Source organism: Amblyomma maculatum, chromosome 2 (genome assembly GCF_055883805.1).
Source record: "Amblyomma maculatum isolate TAMU_Amacu chromosome 2, ASM5588380v1, whole genome shotgun sequence".
NCBI lineage: Eukaryota > Metazoa > Arthropoda > Arachnida > Ixodida > Ixodidae > Amblyomma > Amblyomma maculatum.
The window spans coordinates 2,015,419-2,037,868 of NC_139345.1; the positions used below are offsets into that span (position 1 = coordinate 2,015,419).

Sequence of the window (22,450 nt, forward strand, 5' to 3'; positions counted from 1 at the left end):
AGGGAGGCAAGAATGGCTGAGTGAAGGATGTTATCATATGCCTTTGTTATATCTGTAGCGATCACAGTTCTTACAAGATGACTGTGCGGAGAGTGGTGAAGCACGTCAGCAGCCAAAGTAGCAAGACCGTCCTCCGTTCCTATTTGCGGGCGGAAGCCAATTTGGGATTCTGGATAACAATCATGGGATTCCAACCACCACGATAAGCGAGTGGCGAGAATGTTTTCGTACAGCTTGCAGATTGTTGGCGTCAGGGAAATTGGACGAAGGGCCGAGAGAGAAACTGGAGGATGACCTGACTTCGGTATTGGAACAACAATAGAATGCTTCCACTCGTCCGGCATGACACCAGAATGCCACACGTCATTGAATGCATCAAGCAGGGCCTGCAAAGCAGTCCCTTCCAAGTTGCGGAATAAGGAGTTAGGTATGCCGTCGTGGCCGGGAGCAGAGTTAGATTTGAGGCGTTCAATGGAGGCCAGCAGCTCTGCCATGGTTAGGTCAGAAGTAATCTCATCGGGGGGTTCGGTAACCGGTAAGCAAGGTGGAGAAGTTGAGGTGGAATCATAGTGGGGAAAAACCCGGACATCCACCTCCTGAATCTTTGGGCTCTGCGTCGCCAGGCAGATCATTATGCTGCTCGTAACCCCGATGACCCATCGGCTATCCCCGCTCTTCACCGGGCTACCGCGCGTGCGAGGCGGTATGAAAAGCGTCTAGCAAGGCAACGTTGGGCTTCATGGTGTGAGCGCCTGTCCTCCAAGCAGAGTAATCGACAACTTTGGAGAGTGTTTCACGCCATGGAGCGCTCTTCTCAAGTTTCTGATTACACAGAGAGCATTCGCCTTGCTATGAATGTAGATGAGGACACATTTGCAAAACAGGCGGCCAAAAAAATTAGTTGTGGTTTAACTCTGGTTAACCCTAGTTGAATTGTGATAGCAACGGCGGAAGCTGCTTTTGCCTGCATATTATTTCCCTGTCGCACCATATGTAAAGTGCTGCATTATTGGGGACACGACGCGAGAGTGTAAGCTACCAGCCCACATGTAGATGAGAAGCGTTCAATGCTGCTGAACCGAATATATATATATATATATATATATATATATATATATATATATAGCTGTGGGTGACCGAGCTTTCTTCATCTTCTTCACGGCTGTTCAAGGTCAAACGTGGCCCTTCCTGAGACTACGTGACGGGCCGAAACTTGGCGTAGTATTGCTATCGCAATAAAAATATTACGAGAGGCTTAAGCTTCGCCTTAACGACTGTCTGTGACAGCATTAATGGCTCCTGCTTGCGGCCCTCATTGCGAATCCTCATTTGCATACAGACACTTTGCTGCTTGCTTAATTGTTAATACCTTAACTTGCACCTGTATTACACATACTCGTCAGCACCACCAAGCTAAGCTAAGCTACCACATTATGTTATACTAACGATGTGGAATCGATTCCCGGTTACAATGGCTGCTTCGTAATGACTTGTAATGCTTCGTAATGACTTCGTAATGTAAATTCGTAATGACTTGTTCGGTGGCCTTTATGCTAGCTTATTATTATGACTGCTCATGCTTAAGTGAGATGATAGATCTAGAGCTAGTCTCATTAAAGGAATATTATCTTTGTGGGGCTCTGCTGAGTCATCCTAATCATATCTTATTTTATGAGTCATCCATAGTCTCTTTTTTGCTGAGTCAATCTGCTAACTGTAGCAGGTGGCACTCTAGCTATTAGCAAATATCAGTTGATTTTACAAAGTCACTTCTTGTGGTGTTCTACTGTGGCATCAACATTCTGGCCACCAGGCAGGTAAAACTTGTTGCGCAATTATACAGAAGGCTTCTCTTATAGCTAAACCGTCAAATCCTTGGAGCTCAAATTTCACGTATACATATAAGCATTCAGTGCACCTGCCATGAAGTCTTGCCGGCATGCCAGTGGCCTTTTGCTCATGATGCCGACTACACCGACACCATGCTGTAGAGAACGGGGCCAAAAGAGAGGAAGAAAAAACGAACTGGGGGGTTGCAGTTCCTCGCTGGACTAGGGCCCGCTGGGCCTCCAGATCGGAGTTGGAAGGGCCGCCTCTCAGCCCTGCCTAGTTGGCTGACTTAAAATTTCAATATTTGTGCTTTCCTGGCAGTAGGTACGTTCTATGCTAGCGCGCATTGTTATCGCATAATGATAAAAGCGCTTCTGCAATTTTTTTGCGCCATTTTCAGCTTTCCAGCCATGTCCAGCGGACTTGTCTACCTCCTTTGCATCGTCACATCGATGGACCAAGTAGCATGCGCGCATCCATTCATGTCAAATAAATTAAAAAGGAAAAAAAAAAAAAAACGCCTCTGGGAGGGCTCGAACCTCCAACCTTTCGGTTAACAGCCGAACGCGCTAGCCGATTGCGCCACAAAGGCAGACATGAAATTGTGTGAAATATAGTTGTAAAGTACTTAGCTCGAATATCTTCACTGTGATCGAAACATATTGGTGGATTTGGAATTGTTGGCTTAGTACATGCTAAACTACTGTTTCGCAAAAAACATTTTAGAGAAATATAAGTCAGCAACACGTTCATCGAGCGACTTGCATTGTTTTTGCCGATTGATGACACTATTGGCAACAGACACCTGTCGGCGCATTTTCGAAACTAGCGGCGGCGAATGGGAGAACTAAACAATAATGGCCGCGACTTCGTGGCTGTTTGAGAAAAGACACTTGAAAAAACCACGATTGGGACCTCCAGACGTATACCCACAAGATCCAAAACAGAAAGAGGTAAGACCATATTGATTGTCGCATCTCTCATTCTCTAAAAAAATAATGGCGTTTTGTCTGCCGCGCCTAGTTTTCAACTCCGGTCACTTGCTCCTCAGACTACTTGCTCAACGTTGTACTTGAAAGTTCTTTAGCGCCAAAACAAGAAACAAGTAATTATGGCAAATAGCTGGCGAGACAGCATACAAGAAATATATTTACTTGCCGTCCTGCTCGCGTGTTTTTTTCCTGTATATTTTGTCTGTGCGTACTTGATCTTGAGAGGTTTGTATGTCGCAGAACATCGCAAGTCGGTGAAAGCAGCTCATTCACCTCACTCCTGTCGCTTGTTTTTGCAGGATGAGTTAACCGCTATCAACGTTAAGCAGGGGTTCATCACAAATCCTCAAATCAGCGACGAGGTAAGTAATGTTATGAATCATTTGTATGTTTTCTGGAAACACTCGTGAATGCATCCACCGGGTGTCTAGTAGCAGTTGACGTAACAGCACTTTATTCGCAGAAAAGTGTAATCTGTTTCCGCTTCAAAAGTGAGTAGCCTGGTTTATAACCATTAATTCAACGAATCTTTTCAGTATGGTTCCGCCAGAAATGCCAACATTACGTCAGCGAAGGTAAGCCGCTTGTTTCAGAAAACCTCAATTGATGCACTGCATGAGAGCGCCTGCCTGAATCCTTTCGTTTTCTGCAGTGTGGTGGTTGAACTGTTTGAGTTTTGTTATTCTGTTTCAGTTCGGAGCCTTCTTCAGTGCCATCCTTTCAAAGAAGCAGGAGCTTAATACTATTCAAGATTCTGGTCGGAAGCGACAGCAGATCAACACGAAAGAGCACTTTTGGCCGGTGAGTCTCAGAAGCACAATGATGAAGGTGTCATTGTTGACAAGAGCAGCAAAGTATGCTAAGAAGAATTAGCTTTATAATTCCGGTGTTTTAACATGGTAGTGTTAAAGGCCCCATTCCCCAGAAAATTTGCCATCAGCGTTTGCTTTATCAGCGAAAAATCGGTAGTATGCTTAAGGAAAGTGTTGTGTGGGCGACAGGACTACATGATATTGCTGACATTGCAGGAGTTTCCATCTCGGGCAGCTCGATGGGTGGGTGAGATCAACCAGAATGAAGTTTTCACAGTGAAGGCGATGGCTAATTTGTCAACTGAAGTGCTACTGAATGGTGTTCCTTGAGCGAGCCAGAAAAATTCCCGAGCCTTAGCATGAGGTGGGGGCTCAGTTTGGTTGCATTTCATTGTCGTCGGCGGTGGTAGCTGGTGCCGCTTGTGCTGACCGTTGCTCTGCAACAGCAGCCCTGCCCCCCTTCAGTGATGGACTCCAAAGAGCATGCAGATGTATTCAAAGAGACGGAATTGGGGAGCCCTCTGGGAACCTTTGATACCGAGTCATATGATACGTCTCATAGGCCGCACAAGCACTTTCATATGGTTTGGTTAAAGTGGAGCTTTATATCTGTCACATGGTCTTTCACAGAATGTGGTAGCTTATGTCTACGTGCTAATGAGTATGTGTAAGATAACAGGGGCACAATTTAAGGGATTAGTGATCAACTGAGTAGCAAAGCACATGTACAGGCTAATACGATTTGAAGGTCATCACTTCAGGGCTAACCGACTCGGATTCAGCATCATCATCATCAGCCTGACTATACCCACTGCAGGGCGAAGGCCTCTTCCATATTTCTCCACTTAACCCTGTTCTGTGCTAGCTGCATCCACTTGACCCCTGTGAACTTCTTAACCTCATCCGCCCACCTAACTTTCTGCCGCCCCCGGCTACACTTTCCTTCCCCTGGAATCCAGTTTGTTAGCTAAGCGACCATCGGTTATCCTCTCTTCGCACTACATGTCCTGCCCATGCCCATTTCTTCTTCTTAATTTCCACTAGAATGTCGGTAACCTGAGTTATTTCTCTGACCCACTCTGCACGCTTCCTATCTCTTAATGTTACCCCTACCATTTTTCGTTCCATAGCCCTCCGGGTTGTCCTCAACTTAAAGCGCATGTACAGGCTAATACGATTTGAAGGTCATCACTTCAGGGCTAACCGACTCGGATTACACTGCTTGAACTCTGTTCATTTTGCTATAACCTGACAGTGAATGCATGCGTTTAGCAAGCCAAATGATTCCTCTAGCCTGCACTATCATGTTTGTAGTGGACTAAGTGGCTGTAACGTTGCGAAAAATTTTTTGATCCATTTTGTCAGAACAAACGTGACAACCTTCATATCACGCTAGACATATAAATGAGGATCCGGAGCCAAGACGGGGCCCATTAATACATCTGTATGTGTGTATACATTAATACATACAGGCTATCTCAATGATCTTTCAGTCAATGGCCATCGAAATTTTCGAGGGTCTTCAATATGCACCGCTGACACACGGCAAATTTCAATTAACATTGAGTAGTGAGTGTGTCATCTGACAGGTAGTGCCACGGGTAACAACATCCAGTAAATATATTAAGCGAAGCAGGATAAAACAAGGCGGCCGTTGTACTGAGAGTTATTTTTAATTGAAAGTTCATCCAGAAAAGGGTATTCATATACCATTCGGCAAACTCACAGGCACCACAGGCAAGCAATTGCGGAATGATGACAGGCTAACGACGTGCAATTGCCGCATTAATTTTACGCCTTGTGATGCTGCCACAAGTTGGCAGGGTGTTGTCTTTGCTGTGCTTGTAGTTGCTATTATCAGAAGCTCTTGTGGGGCTCTTCTTGACCTCTGGCTCGCAAAGCGTGCTCAAAGGCGAATATAAGCGAAACGCTGCGGCACGGTACACTGCCACATGTAGACAAACAGTCGGTTTGTTTACATCTGACCACTGCACATAGTTTACAGAGTGGTCATTTTGACACCCAAAAAACTAGTTAATAACTGTCTAATGTAGTCTGAATATAATTTAATCCAGAAGATTTTGTGTTTCTTTTAAGTTTCTGTCTTGTTTTTCACCTTGTGGTGAGTGCGGGGCTGCATTCTAATTGTCATTTGCGAATCTCATTGATTCAATACCTAGCAAGTTTAGTGATCATTGAAAAATGTAGTGTGACAGTGGGTCATCCCCGCCGAGTTTGATCTCCATCCAGTCATTGGGAAACTGACCGTTTCCCAATGACTGGATGGAGATCAAACTCGGCGGGGATCACCCACTGACAGGTATAACCCTGTTGTGTCATACTTTTAAAGGCACAGGTCAAGTATATCCCAAATTTTTTTATTGTGTAGGAGGAATCACTGAGAGTAGATGGAATATAGAACATGCAGAAATCAAATGATTTTATTATATTGCTACGAAGATGACGAAGCGGGCAGTGGCGCGGGGCGGAGCGCTCGCACCAGGCCCGCTGGCCATTAAAGCATATTTCATCGTCATGTGATCACGTTGTTCTGTTTCTGTTGTGTCGCCGTGTTCCATCGCTTGTCATGCCACCATGTAACAATATGTTGGATATTTGGAAGTTAAAATAAGTACTCTAATGTAAGTATCGAGGTCAGTCGTGTCTTAAATGGGATTGTACCACTGTTCTAATGTTAAAGGGGCAGGCGATCTTTTGCTGACTGAAACTACATGACAGTATAACTGACCGGCTAGTTTTGAATGAATCTGCAGGTTACAGCAAGATCGAAAAATGCAATTGAGGCTTGGTTTCGTGACCTTGCTGGCTCAAAACCACTCACCAGCCTGGCAAAGAAGGTAAGGGTCTTGAAACCTTTCCTTGGGTTAGACAATACATGAGTAATGGTTTAATTAGCAGGTAGAGCAAAAATTCATAGCACATGCTGCTGTTAGGTTGTTCATTCCTGTCATTTGTTTACTTTGATGCAATGATGAGAGATATAGTAGGATTATGTTTTTAATCAACTGCTTTTGTTAGAGTTTTTTGGTCTAAACATTGCTGTGTTTTAATTCAGTACATGTGCTTCCATGTTTAAGTTTAGAAAGTTGTTTGCTCCTTTTATATACTAACTGTTATAATGTTAAGTCTGAACCACAAAATATTTTTGTTCTTTAAGCTGTTCACTTATTCGTGCTGAGATTTTGGGCTTAAATGATGTATGACCATCTGTCTTTTTCAGTACCAAGTTTGGATGATAATTTAGGGTATTTGATTGATTTGATCAGAATTCATTAGAAATCCGCATTGTCTGCAACATCGGCGACCATAAACAACCAGCTTTCACATAGCCCCTACCAGGGGCTCCATCAGGTCCCTATCCACGGAATGATTTTTTTTACCTTTGAAGCTACAATTATGAGCTATGATCCCTAGGGGGCATGAGGGAGAGTGAGAGGCTCTTTTGAAGAGGCTTTCCCAACTGCTTTAACACTATCGAGTACGGAAAAAGTTGTTTGCACAAATTGTCCTAAAGTTCAGCAAGTTTGGGTGGTGCTTGCCCGAATAAAAGGCTGTAATTATTCCATAGATAGGCATCTAATGGTGCCACTGGTATCAGCTGTGCGAAAGGCGCCTTTTTTGGGATGCTGATGCTGCAGGCGATGTGGACTTGAAATCTGGCGAGTACTGGCGCCCGTAACAGTTTTCGGAGCACGAAAATTGCAATGAAGCTAAAGTGCAGCATGAGCAGGTAGCCAGGAATTAAAGGGGGCTTTTGAAACTTCCCTGCATAGCCTCCAGCAGTGCACTTAGCAGTGAGGAAATTCAAGTTTTTCATGATTTTAATGTTTCGTGATGTTAAGAAAACAATTGTGGGTATGTTGTCCAGATTTGGTATTCGAAAAGGTAGACTGTCATATGCAATCTGTACGCCAGATTTCAGCATGAATAAGCAAGTGGCTTATTTGAGTGAAGTATCTTCTTGTGATTCGCATTGTTGCGGCAGTTAGCGTAAAAATCTCTTGGTGAATCTTTATGATTTTATGGTGCCGTTTTCATGTGTGACATGGCCCTACTGTCTGAATTGCAGTCATGTTTCGTTTGTTTTGCTCTATTCAGGTTCCGATATTCAACAAAAAGGAAGAGATCTTCTTAACGTTATTTGAATTCTCAGTACCTATGCTGCGAGCTGCCTGGTTTATCAAGATGACCTCGGTCTACCAAGTTGCCATTTCTGAAGCCAAAATGAAGAAACGGCAACTGCCGGACCCCTGTCAAGGTATTTCCTAACTGTCCACTTCTTGCTGTGCTTTATGTTAGCACCTATTGCCTAGGCCATTTGTCAGCCTTGTCACATGAGTTTGTCCTTGAACTGACATAATACATTCCAGTGTTCTAGTAGTATTTGCAAAACTGCTAATATTTGGCATGTCTTGTGACTGCTCAGTTAACTTGTATGCATTCACAAAATGTTTAACGGCTTGACAGCTTTGCTCTTTAAGTGGGAGCGCAAAAACTGAACAAACAAAAATAAAACAGCACGAAGTTTCAAAGATAAGCAGTGCAAGTGGCTACATGCCTAAACTGTTTGGATGTGTATGACTCGAGTGTTGAAAGCAGCAGGGATGTGGTTACAATGCTGTACACAATTTCTGTGGTCAATTCTGAAACCCTGCCATGACTTCACACATTTGAATGTCAAAGGCCAATAGAATGCAGTAGGAGTGCCTATGAGAAATTGTTTTTTTTTAAAGTGTTATAGTGGCATAGCTTCAGAACTGGAAGGACGCAGTGGACGGAGGCAGGCTTCAAGTTATTAGTTCAAGTCTGAGTCTCTTTTTTAGTTGCATGTCTTAAGCGTTGCATATTCTGGGCACTTAACTCAGTTCAGAGCGCACATGACACCACTTAATCTGCATCATGGATGTCTCCTGAATTTAGTTGAGGCATAGTATAAGCAGTTGACTATATTAGGTGTCCTTATTCTATCGCATTAAAAGCCTGGTTTTAAGCTCAATTATAACTAAGTACCTATGTATCTTCAGCTCAGTTTATGCATAAGCAGTTTCTATTTTTGTACTGTATCAGGTGTCCTTACTCTGTTGCACTGAAGGCCTGGTTTTAAGTTCAGTTACAAGTAAGTACTACCTATGTGTGTTGTAGACGCCTAATCTCAAATGTGAATTTTTGATTGCTATTCCCAGTTTTTCCTGCTCTCTTACTGACTGGCATTGCTGCAAAAAAGTGGACATTTTCAAAATTTCAAGACAAAAACGCTTTACAGTCATGCTGAATATCTTGCGCATAAGAGTTTTAGATTTTCTTATATTTCCCTCAATAATAATGTATACACATCGGTATTTTGCAAAATGGGACGGAAAATGTGAAATGTGAGGCATTTTACTAGTGAAAGGTGGCCCCACCTTAATTGCTCAATGGTTAGGTAATGGTTAGGTTACCTTGGCCCGATCCCAGCTGTGGTGGCTGCTGCATTTCGATGGAGGTGAAATGCAAGACGCCCGTGTGTTATGTGACGTCAGTGTGCACTAAATAATGCCAGGTAGTTGAAATTGCCAAATCTCTCCACTGTGGTGTCCCTCATAGCTGATGTGGCCTTGGGGCTTTGGATCCCTTTCATACTAGTGAAAGATGAGGCCATCTTTTTTGATTCTTCGCTAGCTGCCATGTGAAAAACAACTTCATGCAAGCTTTGTTGGCACATGCACATGTGCGGATATTGTGTACTCATATTTTGTTTGGTTTATAGGGTTTAACGTTCTAAAGCAGCATAGGCAGGCTATGAGGGACACTGTAGTGGAGGGCTTTGAAATTTTTGACCACCTAGGGCACTTTTTAACACGTAATGACATCGCACAGTACACAGGTATTTTGCGTTTCACCTCCATCGAAATACAGCCTCCTTAGGTTCAGCAGTCAAATATGGGGACACCACTGAGCCACTGTGGAGGGCCACATGTTCTTCCTGGGGATGTTTTTCCTTTTAAGCCTTTTTCTCCTGTATTTTTTTTTCACTTGTGTGGCTGTGGCACCACTTCCTTGGCTGCAGAGTGGACTGGGCCGCTGTGCAAGTTTCTGCGGGAGCTGTTGCACAAGTTGGTGGAACACAGCCACCCAACAGGGCCGCCCCCACCTCCTCCAGGGGGAGGGACCACGCCAAGTGGAGGGGCCAGTCCTAGTCCCACTGCTGCTGCTGCAGCCACTGCCGCACCCAACATTCCACCCGACACCACCATAGCCAAGCAGTGGCACTACTGCACCAACCTGGTCTCGCACCTGTATGAGGCAAGTTTGCCTGTAGGGCGTCATTATCATCATCATCACACTGGTCTACAGTTACCCCTGCCTTGTGCCAACTGTAACTGCCTAACTTAATCTGCCCAACTCATTCCGTTTTTAACCGCCGTGGTGGCGCAGTAGTTAGGGCGCTCGACTACTGTGCCTGAGGATGCGGGATCGGCCGCTTTTCGACAGAGGTGAAAAGCAAGGCGGTCGTGTGCTGCGCGATGTCAGTGCACGTTACAAGAACCCCAGGGAGTCTAAATTTCCAGAGCCTTCTACTACGACGTCTCTCATAACCTATGTCGCTTTGAGACATTAAGCTCTATAAACCAAACCAATCATTTTGATTTTCTACTGCACTGTTGGTTGTCTGTCTTTTTGTATTAGTTTTTCTGCCCATGTCCAAACTAGATGGAGTGTTGTTTAATCACTGCTCTCTTTGAGTTGATATGTATCCATTGGTTCTGGGAAGTAGTAAAACCTGAATGTTATCAGCTGAAAACTCATTACATTGTGGATTTCATTAAGTACAGGTACCTATATGTTTCAGTGTCCAAATAAAGTTACAGGTTACAGGTTCTTAGTGGACTCCTGGTATATTCAAATTTTTTTTTCTCACCTGTATCGATGTCGGTTTTAACAGCTGCTATGATGTCAGCAGCTATGGCTAGGATGCCAAAGTTCTATATAGGTTAAGTTAAGGATGAAAAAACAGCAGTATAATCGCTCCTCCTTGACTCATAATTGTGGCTGTTGAGGCAGGGTAGGTTTAGCCTTGTAGGGAATCAAAATGATGAAGGAGTGATCATATATCAGCTTTTCAATCCCTCATATAACCTACAGTGAAGTGTTGATGCAATTTCTCTTGATACAATTTTTCTTTCGTTCCTGGCTGACACCCTATAGAGGCAATGCATTTTCGTACAGCTAGTATGATCACATTTTCATGGGGATTTGGATAATAATATTGTGAAAATATATAAAAAAAAAACTTGTGTAGTCTTGAATTTTCTTCCAAGGGGCAGGGGAGAAGCACTAGCGTGGACCGATAATAGCTGCAGTAATGGTAGCGCTCATGGCCATTGTTTCAGTTCTATTTGCTCTCGTGATGAGTCCGCACATCCTCCCACATTTGTCGTAGAGAATTTACTTTCTTTTTTTTCAATATTCTTAAGCAGCTGACCTTGACAAACTGACAATATACTGCGCACCAATAACATCTCTTCATCTTTATCTTTTGAGATCTTGGCTTACAGGTTTTAGACGCTCTTCGCGGATTTGTCGTGATTGCAAAGCTAAGCGATGAAACTGCGACATGTTTATAGAAGTATCAGAAAAAGCTTGCTCCTGGATACAAAGAAATAAAAAGCCCAGTGCAGAATGACAAGTTATTCAGAGTGCAACAAGAAAATTAAGTACGTTTCGTGCCAAGTATGCTTCATTCACAACCTTTCTTTGGAGCGTGTTTTCGATATAATTTGCAGATAATGTGTTTTAATATTCATTTTTCATAAGAATCGTATCAATGAGATTCCACTGTATATTCAACTTTGACATCACAACCATCACTTGACTGCTGAAACAGAAGCAAAAAGGGAAAAAAATTCAGTTAAAAATTACTTTGCTATCACTGGCGAATACCTTGGGGGGATTTATATTAGTAATGTCTTATGCATAATTAGCAAGAAAAAAAATATGTGACTAAATTTTGTGTCTATACCCCTTTCAGCTGTGGCGGATGATCGGGCATACGAGCCACCAAGCACCCAGCAACGGGTGTCCAATGATGATGATGTCATTTGAAAGTGTCTATTTAGTGACATACTGACAGAAGAAAAGTACAAACAAAACTTGCAGGCCTTTCTGGCCGAAAATAACTCAGGCAAAAAAAAAAAAAAATTGGCTGGGGCTTAGTGTTGGTAAAGCCTGGTAGGTTGCGAAAGCAATACATCTTGGCTACGCCTTAGCACGGTTTGCGGCTCTTCACTGGTGAATGAACACGTGGGTACAGAGTCAGTTTCGCTGTTCAGAGCATCCGTCATGCTCCAGTCTGGATTATCGTCAAATGAGCAGGATTCACGAGAAGATCGAAGTGCCCACCTAGCTGCATCTTGAGCACGCCGTCGAGTGAGACGCTCTTCACGCTGTTCATCTGTCTCTGTAGCTCGCCGTCGCTTTCTAGCAGCAGCGAGGCGACGCGTCTTCTCTTGCGGAGGCATGGGGACTGACTTGGCAGACTTTGAACGCGAGTATTTACCCTCGGCTTCGCCACCTACCTCTCTATTGTGATGCCAAAGCGAGCGTAGCGCCTCCAACAGAAGGAAAGCAATGCGCCACGTCTTCACGCGTGGCTACCAGTCGCCGCTACGCTACGACTGGACTTGCTAGCCCATCTCTCGCTCCTGGTATGACGTCAGAGGTTTAGCGCGCAGCGTTTCTAGAGGGAGGAATGCGGCGTGCCGTGGCTATCGGCCGCCACTACGCGACGACTCGACTTGGTAGCCCGTCTCTCACCCTGTTATGATGTCAGAGGTCATTCTAAAGGTCAAACGTGGCTGCCGGCCGCCGCTACGCGAAAGGCTGTTCATGAGCGTAGTATTGTTTTCGCAATAAAAAAAGTGGTATTTTGAACCCCCCAGCGCCAAGCAGTGCCCTTGCCTAAGGCAGACAGCAGGCTTTATTGCACTACATGATTAAGTTGGGATGGAGCGTGCTCATTGTAGGTTGGTTTCCTAAGTGCATGACTGATAGCGTAGATAGTGCTCTTGTTCTGCATTTCAGGTTGAAGCCCACTGGCAACATTTATGCACAAAAAGGCGCGAGCAGATTGTGGTCTGTCGTGGTCAAAGTTTTCATTTTCCCTTGCTTGTTAAGGAGGCTTTTGGTACATGTGTGTAATACACGAGGACTTTGTTGAACTGAAATTGCGATATATAAAAAAAAAAAAAAAAGGAAAAAGAAATTGCATAGTTAATGGGGTAATGCAGCTTTCAGGAAAAATATTTTCTTTTTCAATGTACACAGCTTTTGAGCTTAGTGGCAATAATATTCAGTCCTATATAATTTCCTCTATGATCCTTGTGAAAAGTTGGCAAGGTTGAAATAATGTAGCAGAAGGCTTGTTCAACATTCATTGCGTTTCTACTGGCACACTACACAGGTTTAGACGGTCCAAGATTTTTCTTCCTTGCAAAACATGAATTTTCGATTTTGAATTTTTGTATTGCAGTTCCCATTGACATGTCTATTCTGTGAAAAAGGTTTGATAAATGTCTTGACCTGCAGTACAGCCCTATGAATGCAACGGAACAAATGACATGGAAATCGATAAAACGAATACTAGTTGTGAAGAATTCTTCTGCACAAGGTGCTTACCTACTTGGACAACTGATATGGAGAAAAATGTGCAATTGTTTGGCCATATTCATTAGGTGCAGAGCCAGCGCAGGTCGTGGAATAGTTTTTTTTACAGCACTTCCAGGTGAGTTTTCGCATTTGAACTTTGGGAGAGCATCGAAAATGAGGCAGAGAAGTTGGTTAAAATATTTAATTAAAAGATATCTATTTTCTGGATTTTTCTATGAGTTTTAAGCTTTGTTGCCTCTTGAATCACAGAGAAAATGTTATGTTTTCAATGGGGCAGAGATCGGGAAACAAAAACAAAAAGATTGTTACCTCACAAATTTCATTAAATTGCATTTGTTATATCGAGGTTCGACTGTAATTGGTTTCATACTTGCAAAACAACTGCTAGGTCATTCGAATCAGTACAGTTAAACCTCTATATAACGAACCTCCGTGTAACCAGTACCTTGATATTATGAAGCTTTTCAATTCCCCAACGCTGCCCCCATTGAAGTGCGTGTATTTGAACGCTCTATGTAACGAACATGTTTCGGCGGTCAACCTTGATGTAAGAACTTGCGGCGCCTACTATCTCTTAGCTAGTGCTGAATCACTGGAAATTTGGCAGAATCCCGCAAGTTTCAGGACAATATAACACAAACTAACGTGAGAGGTACGTTTACAATAGCAACGAGTGACCGGCAGTCCAGTTGATATAGCACGCCGTGCTTCAGCGCCGACGGTGCATCAATGTGGCAATCACACAGTCTCCACTGCTTTCACTTTTGGAACGTGACACTGCAATAGTTTGTGCTTGAAAGGAGCAAAAAATAACAGAACAAAGAAAAAAACAGGGCGAGCTCTGTGTGTCCATCGCTGCCATGCGTGCGGTTGCTCGTGGGCTTTCGTGTGTCGAAAGTGGGAACAGCGAAGCGCGCCGGCGATGCCAGGCTGATTCGGTCTCCTGGGCCAGCGGTGGTGTGCGAGCGGGAAAATACATGAAGAGGCTGGCGCGAGCGCGCACACTATCCCCTCACTTATTCCTCCTCAGCCCCTCTTTTCCCCACTCCCTAGTAGACTCGCGTGAGCTGCGGCAGAGTGGAGGCTGCCGTCACAGTCGCGCACTGCTTCTGCAACCTCAGATAATTCTGATTTACTGTGAACGCTTTCAAGGTTGTTTCCCTTACAATGAATTCTTAATCTGGTTTTCACTCTGCGTAGTCTTTGCAAGTCCTCATGTGAAAACTTCATACAGTAGAACCCCTTTATAGTAAAGACACTGGGACCAGCAAAAATATTTACTATATCAGGGTTACTATATTAGTGGTTGGTGATGACATGGTCCTGAAGATGCTGTCTGGTAGTTAAATAGGCACTTACTAAACACGTCGTTGCTTAATGAAAAAAAAAAAAACTGAAATACCTTCCATCTCACTTTTATCATCTCTTCATGCAATGTTTTCATTATAACATTTTTTTACATCTTGTGGAAGTACCTCTTAAGTATGAGGACAACGTAATTATGAATGCAACCAAGTTCAATTTCATGTGAAAATCAAAGCCTTGCATGAACATGGTGTCTCTTTTTGCTGTTTCTGGCTTTTAAAAGGCAATAAATGATAAGTGCGTGGGGTACTCAAGTGCTGTAAGACCGCACTCGCTGCACCTCCACTTTCTGTCTCCTCTGCCTCATGCTTTGTGCTGTAAAGTGCAGTGAATTTTCGCCCATTTCTTCCCCTTTCCTATTCCTTGCTGCACTTTTACTCTACTTTACTTTTTGAACGGACCACGTCGCCTCCTTGCTATGTTCGTAGACAGCTTTACTCTTCTTTTTTTTTTTTTTCCCAATGCGGTGCGCGCTTTCCCTCATGCCGCCAAGGCCTCTAAAGTAGGCTTCTCCTGACTGCTGCGAAGCTTAGTGGTAAAGCCACCTAAACGAACACTCGGCGTTATTTTTCTATTTTCAAATACAACAAATTTTTGCCTTGTGATTTTTGGTAATGCGTGGGTGGTGATGTCATATTGTGGGAGTCGTCGCCGCTGCCTACCGAAAACATCTTTACTATAAAGGGGGAAAAATGTACAGTTGTCTATGGAAGATGAACTGGGACTGCAGTTTCACTTTACTATATCCGCGTTTACTATAGCGGGGTTCTAACGAAAACCTGGATGTAACAAAAATTTGCGGACATTTTACAGTTTTTTTATAACTGGGTTTAATTGTATTGCTTTAAATGAGCGTCACTTTGGATTTAATATTAGCCCTTAATAGTCACCTAGAAAATTTTACGACACTCGGACAGGGAGTTTATTTAGAGTGTTTACTTCTCATAGCTTAAATCACCCGTGAAAGCTGCCTAGCCTCGGTGTGCACACGACTCCTCATGATTTGCACTGCCCACAGCACCTTCGAAGCTTTACAAATAAAGTTAATTGAAATCAAAGCAGTGGCAGCCGTGATTCCAGCAGTACCACTCTGGGCAACATGTATTTACAACAAATGACTTTTTGTTTCGCTGTTGGCAGGAGGGGCTTCTGGACCATCAGGACTTTCTGAGCTGGATTCTGGAGCTGGTTGAGAAAACCAAAACTCCCGATGACCCCATCTTAAAACTTGTCATGCCGTTGACATTGCAGGTTGGTTGCTGCTGCCTGCCGTGCTGGCATTGCTTTCCAGTTATCATATTTGCCTGCTAATCATTACCGTTTTCATGCTTACAGCTTATTTTAGCTGTGTTGTCTTTATTTTTTTTCTTTCCTCTGTGACAGTATGTTGATGAGTTCTCCCGCTCCGAGCTGCTGTCAAGGAGACTGGCACATCACTGCTCCAAGAAGCTGAGCCAGTTGGTCGCAGATTACACAGTCAGTTCTCCAAGGAGCCAGAGTCCGGTCACAACTAATCCTAATTCAACAGCACCCAATGGCGGGTCAGTGAACCATTTTTCTTTTTTTTGTCTGTCTGACTGGCATGCAGCAAAACTGCATGAGATACATGCCTTACTTACATGCCTTACTTACATGCCTTACTTCTTTATTTGGCCCACTGCACCCTTCAAGCAACGTAACAGTGAACTAAACCCAAAATTATGACTGCGGTTTGTCCATCACTCAATTAATGTTCAATTCTAGCGCAATTAAAATTTTTACCTTTGAGTGATCTGTGAAATGTTATGGAGGGTTTTCTGCATCGCAGGAGAAAAATTTTAATGTTGCAAAATTTCAATTTTATGAAGCAAACTGCTGATTTTGCCAGCTTCGTCATATCGAGAATTGACTGTAATAGGAAAACATATAAATGTTCACGAACAGTGTACTAGCACTACTACTAAGAGTATATTAGTGCACTTCATTATGTATATGCAGTCAAACCTGGTTACACTATTAACTAAATTGTTATAACTAAACTATAACTAAACTAAATTGAAAGAAGTTGGCAAATTTTTATTGCATTAAGGTTTTCAATATATGCATTGATTTGAAAGAACAATGCACAATTGAAATTACAGTAAGGAGCAGTTGTAGGTAAAATCACCATATGAATTTTCGTACGGTGTTTAACTCTTTCGTTGCCGCGAGAAAATGGCTGTTTTTCATAGGTTCCAGAAGATATATTTTTACTAGTACAAATAATGCTGCAGTACATATTGCAGCATACAAAATTGCACATAATGGAATGCTTTTTCCAAAAGCACAAGTTACAAAGTAAAAGATTTTTTAGGGAACGCACAAAAAATTGGAAAATTGCATTTTTTGTGGCGAGTTGATAAAATTAAGATAGAAAAGGCATGATATCTACAAACGTATTATTAACAATGAAAATGTAGAATATATATTTTGAAGATCAGTGACCCGGGAACACTGTAAAAAAATAAACCATCTGTACTGCGCCATTCTTCAGCTACATAAAAAAATCTGCAGGTGGAAACAGCCTCATTTCTCATGCCATGCGGTGAAGCAGTTGCTTGTTTTCGTGAGGCATCAAACCAAAACTGCTGCAAACAGGCTGTAGAGGCCGGGTATACATGTTGGATATGCGGCGGACCTTCAAGAATGCGAATAAAACCACCTGTGCTCAAAGTTAAAGCTCGCTGGTGAATAGCTGGTGCCATTTTTGGGTAATTATCGCCACTCAGCGATGTCAGATAACAAAGCCGACAATATGATTCAATATTTGACTTCCTGGAAGTCTTTTGATCACAAAAATGTGATGTTAATGCATTACCACAAGTGGCAAGTTTGTTTTTTCAAGCATGGCTGCCACGCCACAGCAACACAGGCACATTGTTCGATATTCAAATACGTTGGGGAGAAACTTTTAAACAACCACAACATGAATTTTAATTATCCACTGCACTCACTGTGGACACTGTTCGGAGAGCGGCGTCTCCATGAAACTATACACCGCACTCCCCCGTTCGCTGAGTGTCTGTCTCTTGAAGGGAGCACGCGCACGAGCGTCCCTCTCTCGCGCCACCCACCGACCACAACACAACACACGCGCACACAGCTGTACCCCGCGGCGAAGAATGGGCTATTCCAGTCCGTGTACGTCCATCCCCCGTTGTCAGTGGGATGGCCCAAATGTCATGCCGTGAAGACCGCGAAGGCAGCACCCGGAATATTCAACATCCTCCCCGCCGAATGAGCGCTAGCTCATTAATATCTGGTTTCCAACGGGTACAAAAAGTACCACCTGGTAAACGGACCATGCAGGAACGCGTTCTTCCATCTCGCCCAGGAAACGCCTCCGTGATGCGACCATTTCTGCGCCTGTTGGATTTCGAATGCGCAGAGCAGGCCCTCATGTCGATCCTTTTTCCGATCACAGTTGCGAACAAAGCGTCGCATCCAAGCTGTGACTCGCTGTAGGCGATTCAGATTGCTGAAGCGCTTAATTTCTATCACCGGAAGAGGTGCTTGTGCTGTGATTGTTATTGGGCTCAGCAGACCGAGGGGATCGAAGATTCTCGCTGTGGCATGGATCACGAAGCGTTTAGCGTTCCTGTTGACAGTAAGAAGCTCCAGCGCCGTTTTCAGGGAATACTTCAGCTCGTCGTTTCCTCTGTCCCACTCGAGCCCCAACACTCTTGCCATGGCTGAAATCGTCGTCGCAGTGTCAGCGCAGGCATTTCCAATGCCGTCAGCATCAAACCGTTGTTGTAGGAGTTCGTTGTTAGAACTCCACTTTCGCAGTTTCATTCCTGCTGCGCTCATTATTTGCTTTGCCTCCTCATAAAGTTTCGTCGCCTCTTCCGCGTTGCTGACTCCAGTTATCAAATCGTCGACGTACAGGCAGCTACCTAAGATTTGTGCGGAGTGAGAGAGGTCCTCAGAGACGTTAGCCAGATGATGTCGTATGGTGGCAGCCAACATAAAGGGACTACTTGTGGCGCCAAAAGGCACTCTTGTCATACGCCAGACCTCTATATCACCCTCTGATGAGCCCTCAGATGACGCAGATGAATACCAGAGGAATCGCAGTGCGTCGCGGTCCTCACTTTTGATGCCAATCTGAAGAAAGGCCTTCTCAATGTCGGCGGTCAATGCAATTTTGTGGCATCTAAAATTCAGAATAAGCCGCAGCAGGTCGGGGTTTAGGTTTGGGCCAGTGCTGAGGGCATCGTTGAGTGACAAGCAGCCTTGTGCTTTCGAAGATGCATCGAACACTATGCGAACTTTGGTGGTAGAGCTCTCGGAACGGAAAACAGCACGATGAGGCATATAATACACTCGAGACAAGGTGCTGTCGATTTCGTCGGCTGGAACCTTTTCAGCAAAACCTTTATCTAGGTAGTCACGGATGGCTGCATCATAGACCATTAGTCTGCTCTTGCTGGGTCTAAGACGCCGCATCAACCTGGCCGGGCTCTTGCTACAACTTCATTGCTGGCTAGCCTTTGGTCAAGTGCCTTCCACGGGAGGCTCGCTTCGTATCGCCCATCGGTCAAAGTCAGAGAACGAGTGAAGTCTTCTCTCACCTGCTGCTCCTCGCTTCCAAGTAGGCAGCTGCTTGAGGAGATACCGAGGCTCTCCAGCTCCCAGAACGCTCGAAGTTCGTCTGACAGGTTGGCGTCCATGTCACAGACGCTGGTGCGCAGAACGGAAATGGTGGAACACGACACACTTGAAGCAGACAGTGGTATCGGTCCTTGCAAAGTCCAGCCAAAGTCCGTCTTGAGCGCAACCAAGGGCCCTTGCACTTTCTTTACTTTTGCGTGTACAATAGTCCAATAATAATCAGAGCCTATTAGAACTTCGATGCCTTGTGTGAAGAGGCGAGTTGGTGAGATGGTAACATCCGCTAATTTCAAATCAGCCACCTGACTCATCTCAACAGCGTTTTCTGGAAGCAGCAGTTGGTCGGAGCAGATTTCTTCAATTTCGAGGGCTTCGACGCTGTGCTCCTTCTGGTCGTACTGGCTTCGTAACCGGAGCTTCACTCGGCGTCGTTTTTTCTTTATAACGTTGGTCGAGCCGCCGAAAGGGTAAATGGTCACTTCCTCTTCACCGGTCACTTCAAGATCTAGTATTCGCGAGAGCTTCTTTGTTATAAACGATCGTTGACTGCCTCCGTCAAACAGACAGCGAGCGAGGCGTTTTCTTTTCGGTCCGTTGACCCACACCTGCGCCGTCTGCAGCAGCACGGCGTTTTTATTGCTGTTGCTAAGAGACGCTGTTGAGTGCAACCCAGTAGCGGTCTCGCCCTCAGCGTTCGGTGCCGGTGGATCACAAAGCGAGGTGATATGTCGTCGGCCACACTTCGCGCAACGTAGTGCCCAATTCTTACACCCTTTCGCCATGTGCCCCTTCTTTGCGCATCGGTAGCACCTCCCTTCCTTTCGCAGTTTTCTTTTCTTCTCATCAATTGATATCGGAGCATTGCAATCTGCAACCTCATGCCTCTCTGAAGCGCAGAAAGGGCATCTTTCCTTGCTCAATTTGGCACCCACCTGGAGGCTGGCCGCTGAGCCTTTGCCGTAGACGCTGTTGGGACGCCGCTCACTGGCGCGTTCAGGTCGCGTTTGCTGAGGAGCGCTCGTGCTTTCTCCGTGCGCCTTTTCCCTGCTCTCCACTTCCAGGCGAACTGATTGCAGAATGGCTTGGAGACTCGAACTGTCGAGCACGTCCTTGTCTGCACTGTGGGCCTTATGGTACTCAACAGCCCAATCGGCCGGCAATACCCGAAACAAAGCCGCGCACAGCATCGCACCATAGCTGTCCGATTTGACACCTAAAGTTTCAAGTCCTGCGATGTTTCGCTGAACATGATCGTGGAGGCGTCGCAGCGCGTTCACGTCACTGACAGCTCTAACCTGGGGAAGGTTTAACAGCTGTGTAAGGTGTTCTTGCACGAGCACGTCCTGACGCCCGAAACGCTCTTGGAGTGTCTTTGCAGCGTAGTCGTAATTCATCTCCGTCGCTTGAACGCCGGTCAAAGCGGCCGCCGCCTTTCCTGTCAACGCTGTCCGCAGGTACAAGAACTTTTCTATGCTGGTCAAGCCGTTATTCTCGTGGACTGCTTGCCGGAATTGTTGCCAGAACGGTTGCCAGTCAAGCTTGCTGCCGCTGAATTTCTGAAGCTCCAGCTTAGGCAACCTCAGATGTCCCGAACGGGCAGCAGGTAATCTGGACGCGGTTTCTTCTGCATTCAGTGTGCTTGTTGCACCGTTAGAATTCGTTTCACTGCAACGCCGAAGCTTTGTGCGCATTTGTGTCATGAGAGCTTGACACTGACGAACGCCTTTGTATTCTTCCGCGAGGCCTTCGTCACATACATGCGGCTCAATCAAGGCATCTAACTGTTTCAAATCTCTCGAAACAATGTCCAACTCATCTGATATTTCCGCGAGGAGGTCTCGTTGCTGGGGGCCGAAGTCATCCGCCGTCGTTAGTCGCTCAAGCTCCTCGTTGAGTCGGTTCAGTTCGGCTCGCGTAACTTCTCTCTTCGTTTGGAGACACTCCATCGCTGTCGTCCGTTACAGTTGGAATGCTGGTTTCACGTTGCCATTGTTTTTCGCGAAATTCCCGGGTTTCGGCACCAAAAAATATGTTCGATATTCAAATACGTTGGGGAGAAACTTTTAAACAACCACAACATGAATTTTAATTATCCACTGCACTCACTGTGGACACTGTTCGGAGAGCGGCGTCTCCATGAAACTATACACCGCACTCCCCCGTTCGCTGAGTGTCTGTCTCTTGAAGGGAGCACGCGCACGAGCGTCCCTCTCTCGCGCCACCCACCGACCACAACACAACACACGCGCACACAGCTGTACCCCGCGGCGAAGAATGGGCTATTCCAGTCCGTGTACGTCCATCCCCCGTTGTCAGTGGGATGGCCCAAATGTCGTGCCGTGAAGACCGCGAAGGCAGCACCCGGAATATTCAACACACATTAGTTCCTAAAAAGGTCTATCAAAAATCAGAACGTTGCCAGAGCGAGAAAAATTAAACTGGTTCTACAAGTACAGTGCTTAGACTAACCACTGTGGGGCACTACGTGCACGAGAAATGATTCTAATGTGCCGAAATCGGCGATGTAAAGCGTCGATCACCGATGATTGATTTGAATAGGCGTGGTAACTAAAGAGTTAAGGGGGAAGGTGGGGATGGACGGTGAAATTCTTTAGTTTTTGGAGCAGAGCAGTGAAGTGTGACACATAAGGAATAAATATAAATTTTCACTAATGTAGCTCAAGTAATTTTGACATCAGAAATTTTTATATGCATCATTGTTGTACCAAACTTTCAGAAAGCCTGACATGACAAAATAACAAGGTAGGAGCCTGCAGTTGCTTTTAAAGTTCAGCCATAAGAATAGTTCATGTAGTGACATTCTTCAAATGGTTTTATCAGCCTGACTTTTATTTACACAGAAAATTACATCCATGCTTGAATAACGCACTCATTTTCACCAGGTCAAAAGAGCTAAAAAGTAAAAAATTGAGACCATATTTTAAAAATATCGGAATGGCACTACGTAAAGTATTTATCAAGGAATATAATGCAGCAAACCTCATTAAAATCCACCAAGCCGTTACTGTGCTATGCTTTCTGCAAACAGGGCAGTCGGGTCAAAAAGCACTTTTGAGAAAACCAACATTAAAGTTGCACAGCCACTTTTTGTCCATCAAAATGCCTTGGGATTGAAACACAATCTACGCTGCA

The 22,450-nt window shown here is 44.7% G+C and overlaps 1 protein-coding gene and 1 non-coding gene across 12 annotated transcripts in view; one reads left to right on the forward strand and one right to left on the reverse strand.

Annotated features, from left to right (window-relative positions):
• Positions 1-2,348: 2,348 nt before the first annotated feature.
• On the reverse strand, positions 2,349-2,422 carry TRNAN-GUU (transfer RNA asparagine (anticodon GUU)). Its single transcript has one exon. It is a non-coding gene; the product is annotated as a tRNA-Asn (tRNA).
• A 201-nt stretch (positions 2,423-2,623) lies between these two features.
• The window catches only part of LOC146197827 (mediator of RNA polymerase II transcription subunit 12-like protein), a 148,252-nt gene continuing 128,425 nt past the window's right edge, over positions 2,624-22,450 (forward strand). For all 11 annotated transcript variants that reach the window (XM_084593060.1, XM_084593062.1, XM_084593061.1 and 8 more), the window contains exons 1-9: positions 2,624-2,783; positions 3,122-3,184; positions 3,359-3,397; positions 3,516-3,623; positions 6,409-6,492; positions 7,754-7,913; positions 9,702-9,937; positions 15,806-15,916; positions 16,049-16,206. In XM_084593060.1, coding sequence (XP_084449186.1) covers positions 2,688-2,783; positions 3,122-3,184; positions 3,359-3,397; positions 3,516-3,623; positions 6,409-6,492; positions 7,754-7,913; positions 9,702-9,937; positions 15,806-15,916; positions 16,049-16,206 — 1,055 coding nt within the window. In that variant the 5' untranslated portion in view covers positions 2,624-2,687. The remainder of the gene's footprint in view (positions 2,784-3,121; positions 3,185-3,358; positions 3,398-3,515; positions 3,624-6,408; positions 6,493-7,753; positions 7,914-9,701; positions 9,938-15,805; positions 15,917-16,048; positions 16,207-22,450) is intronic.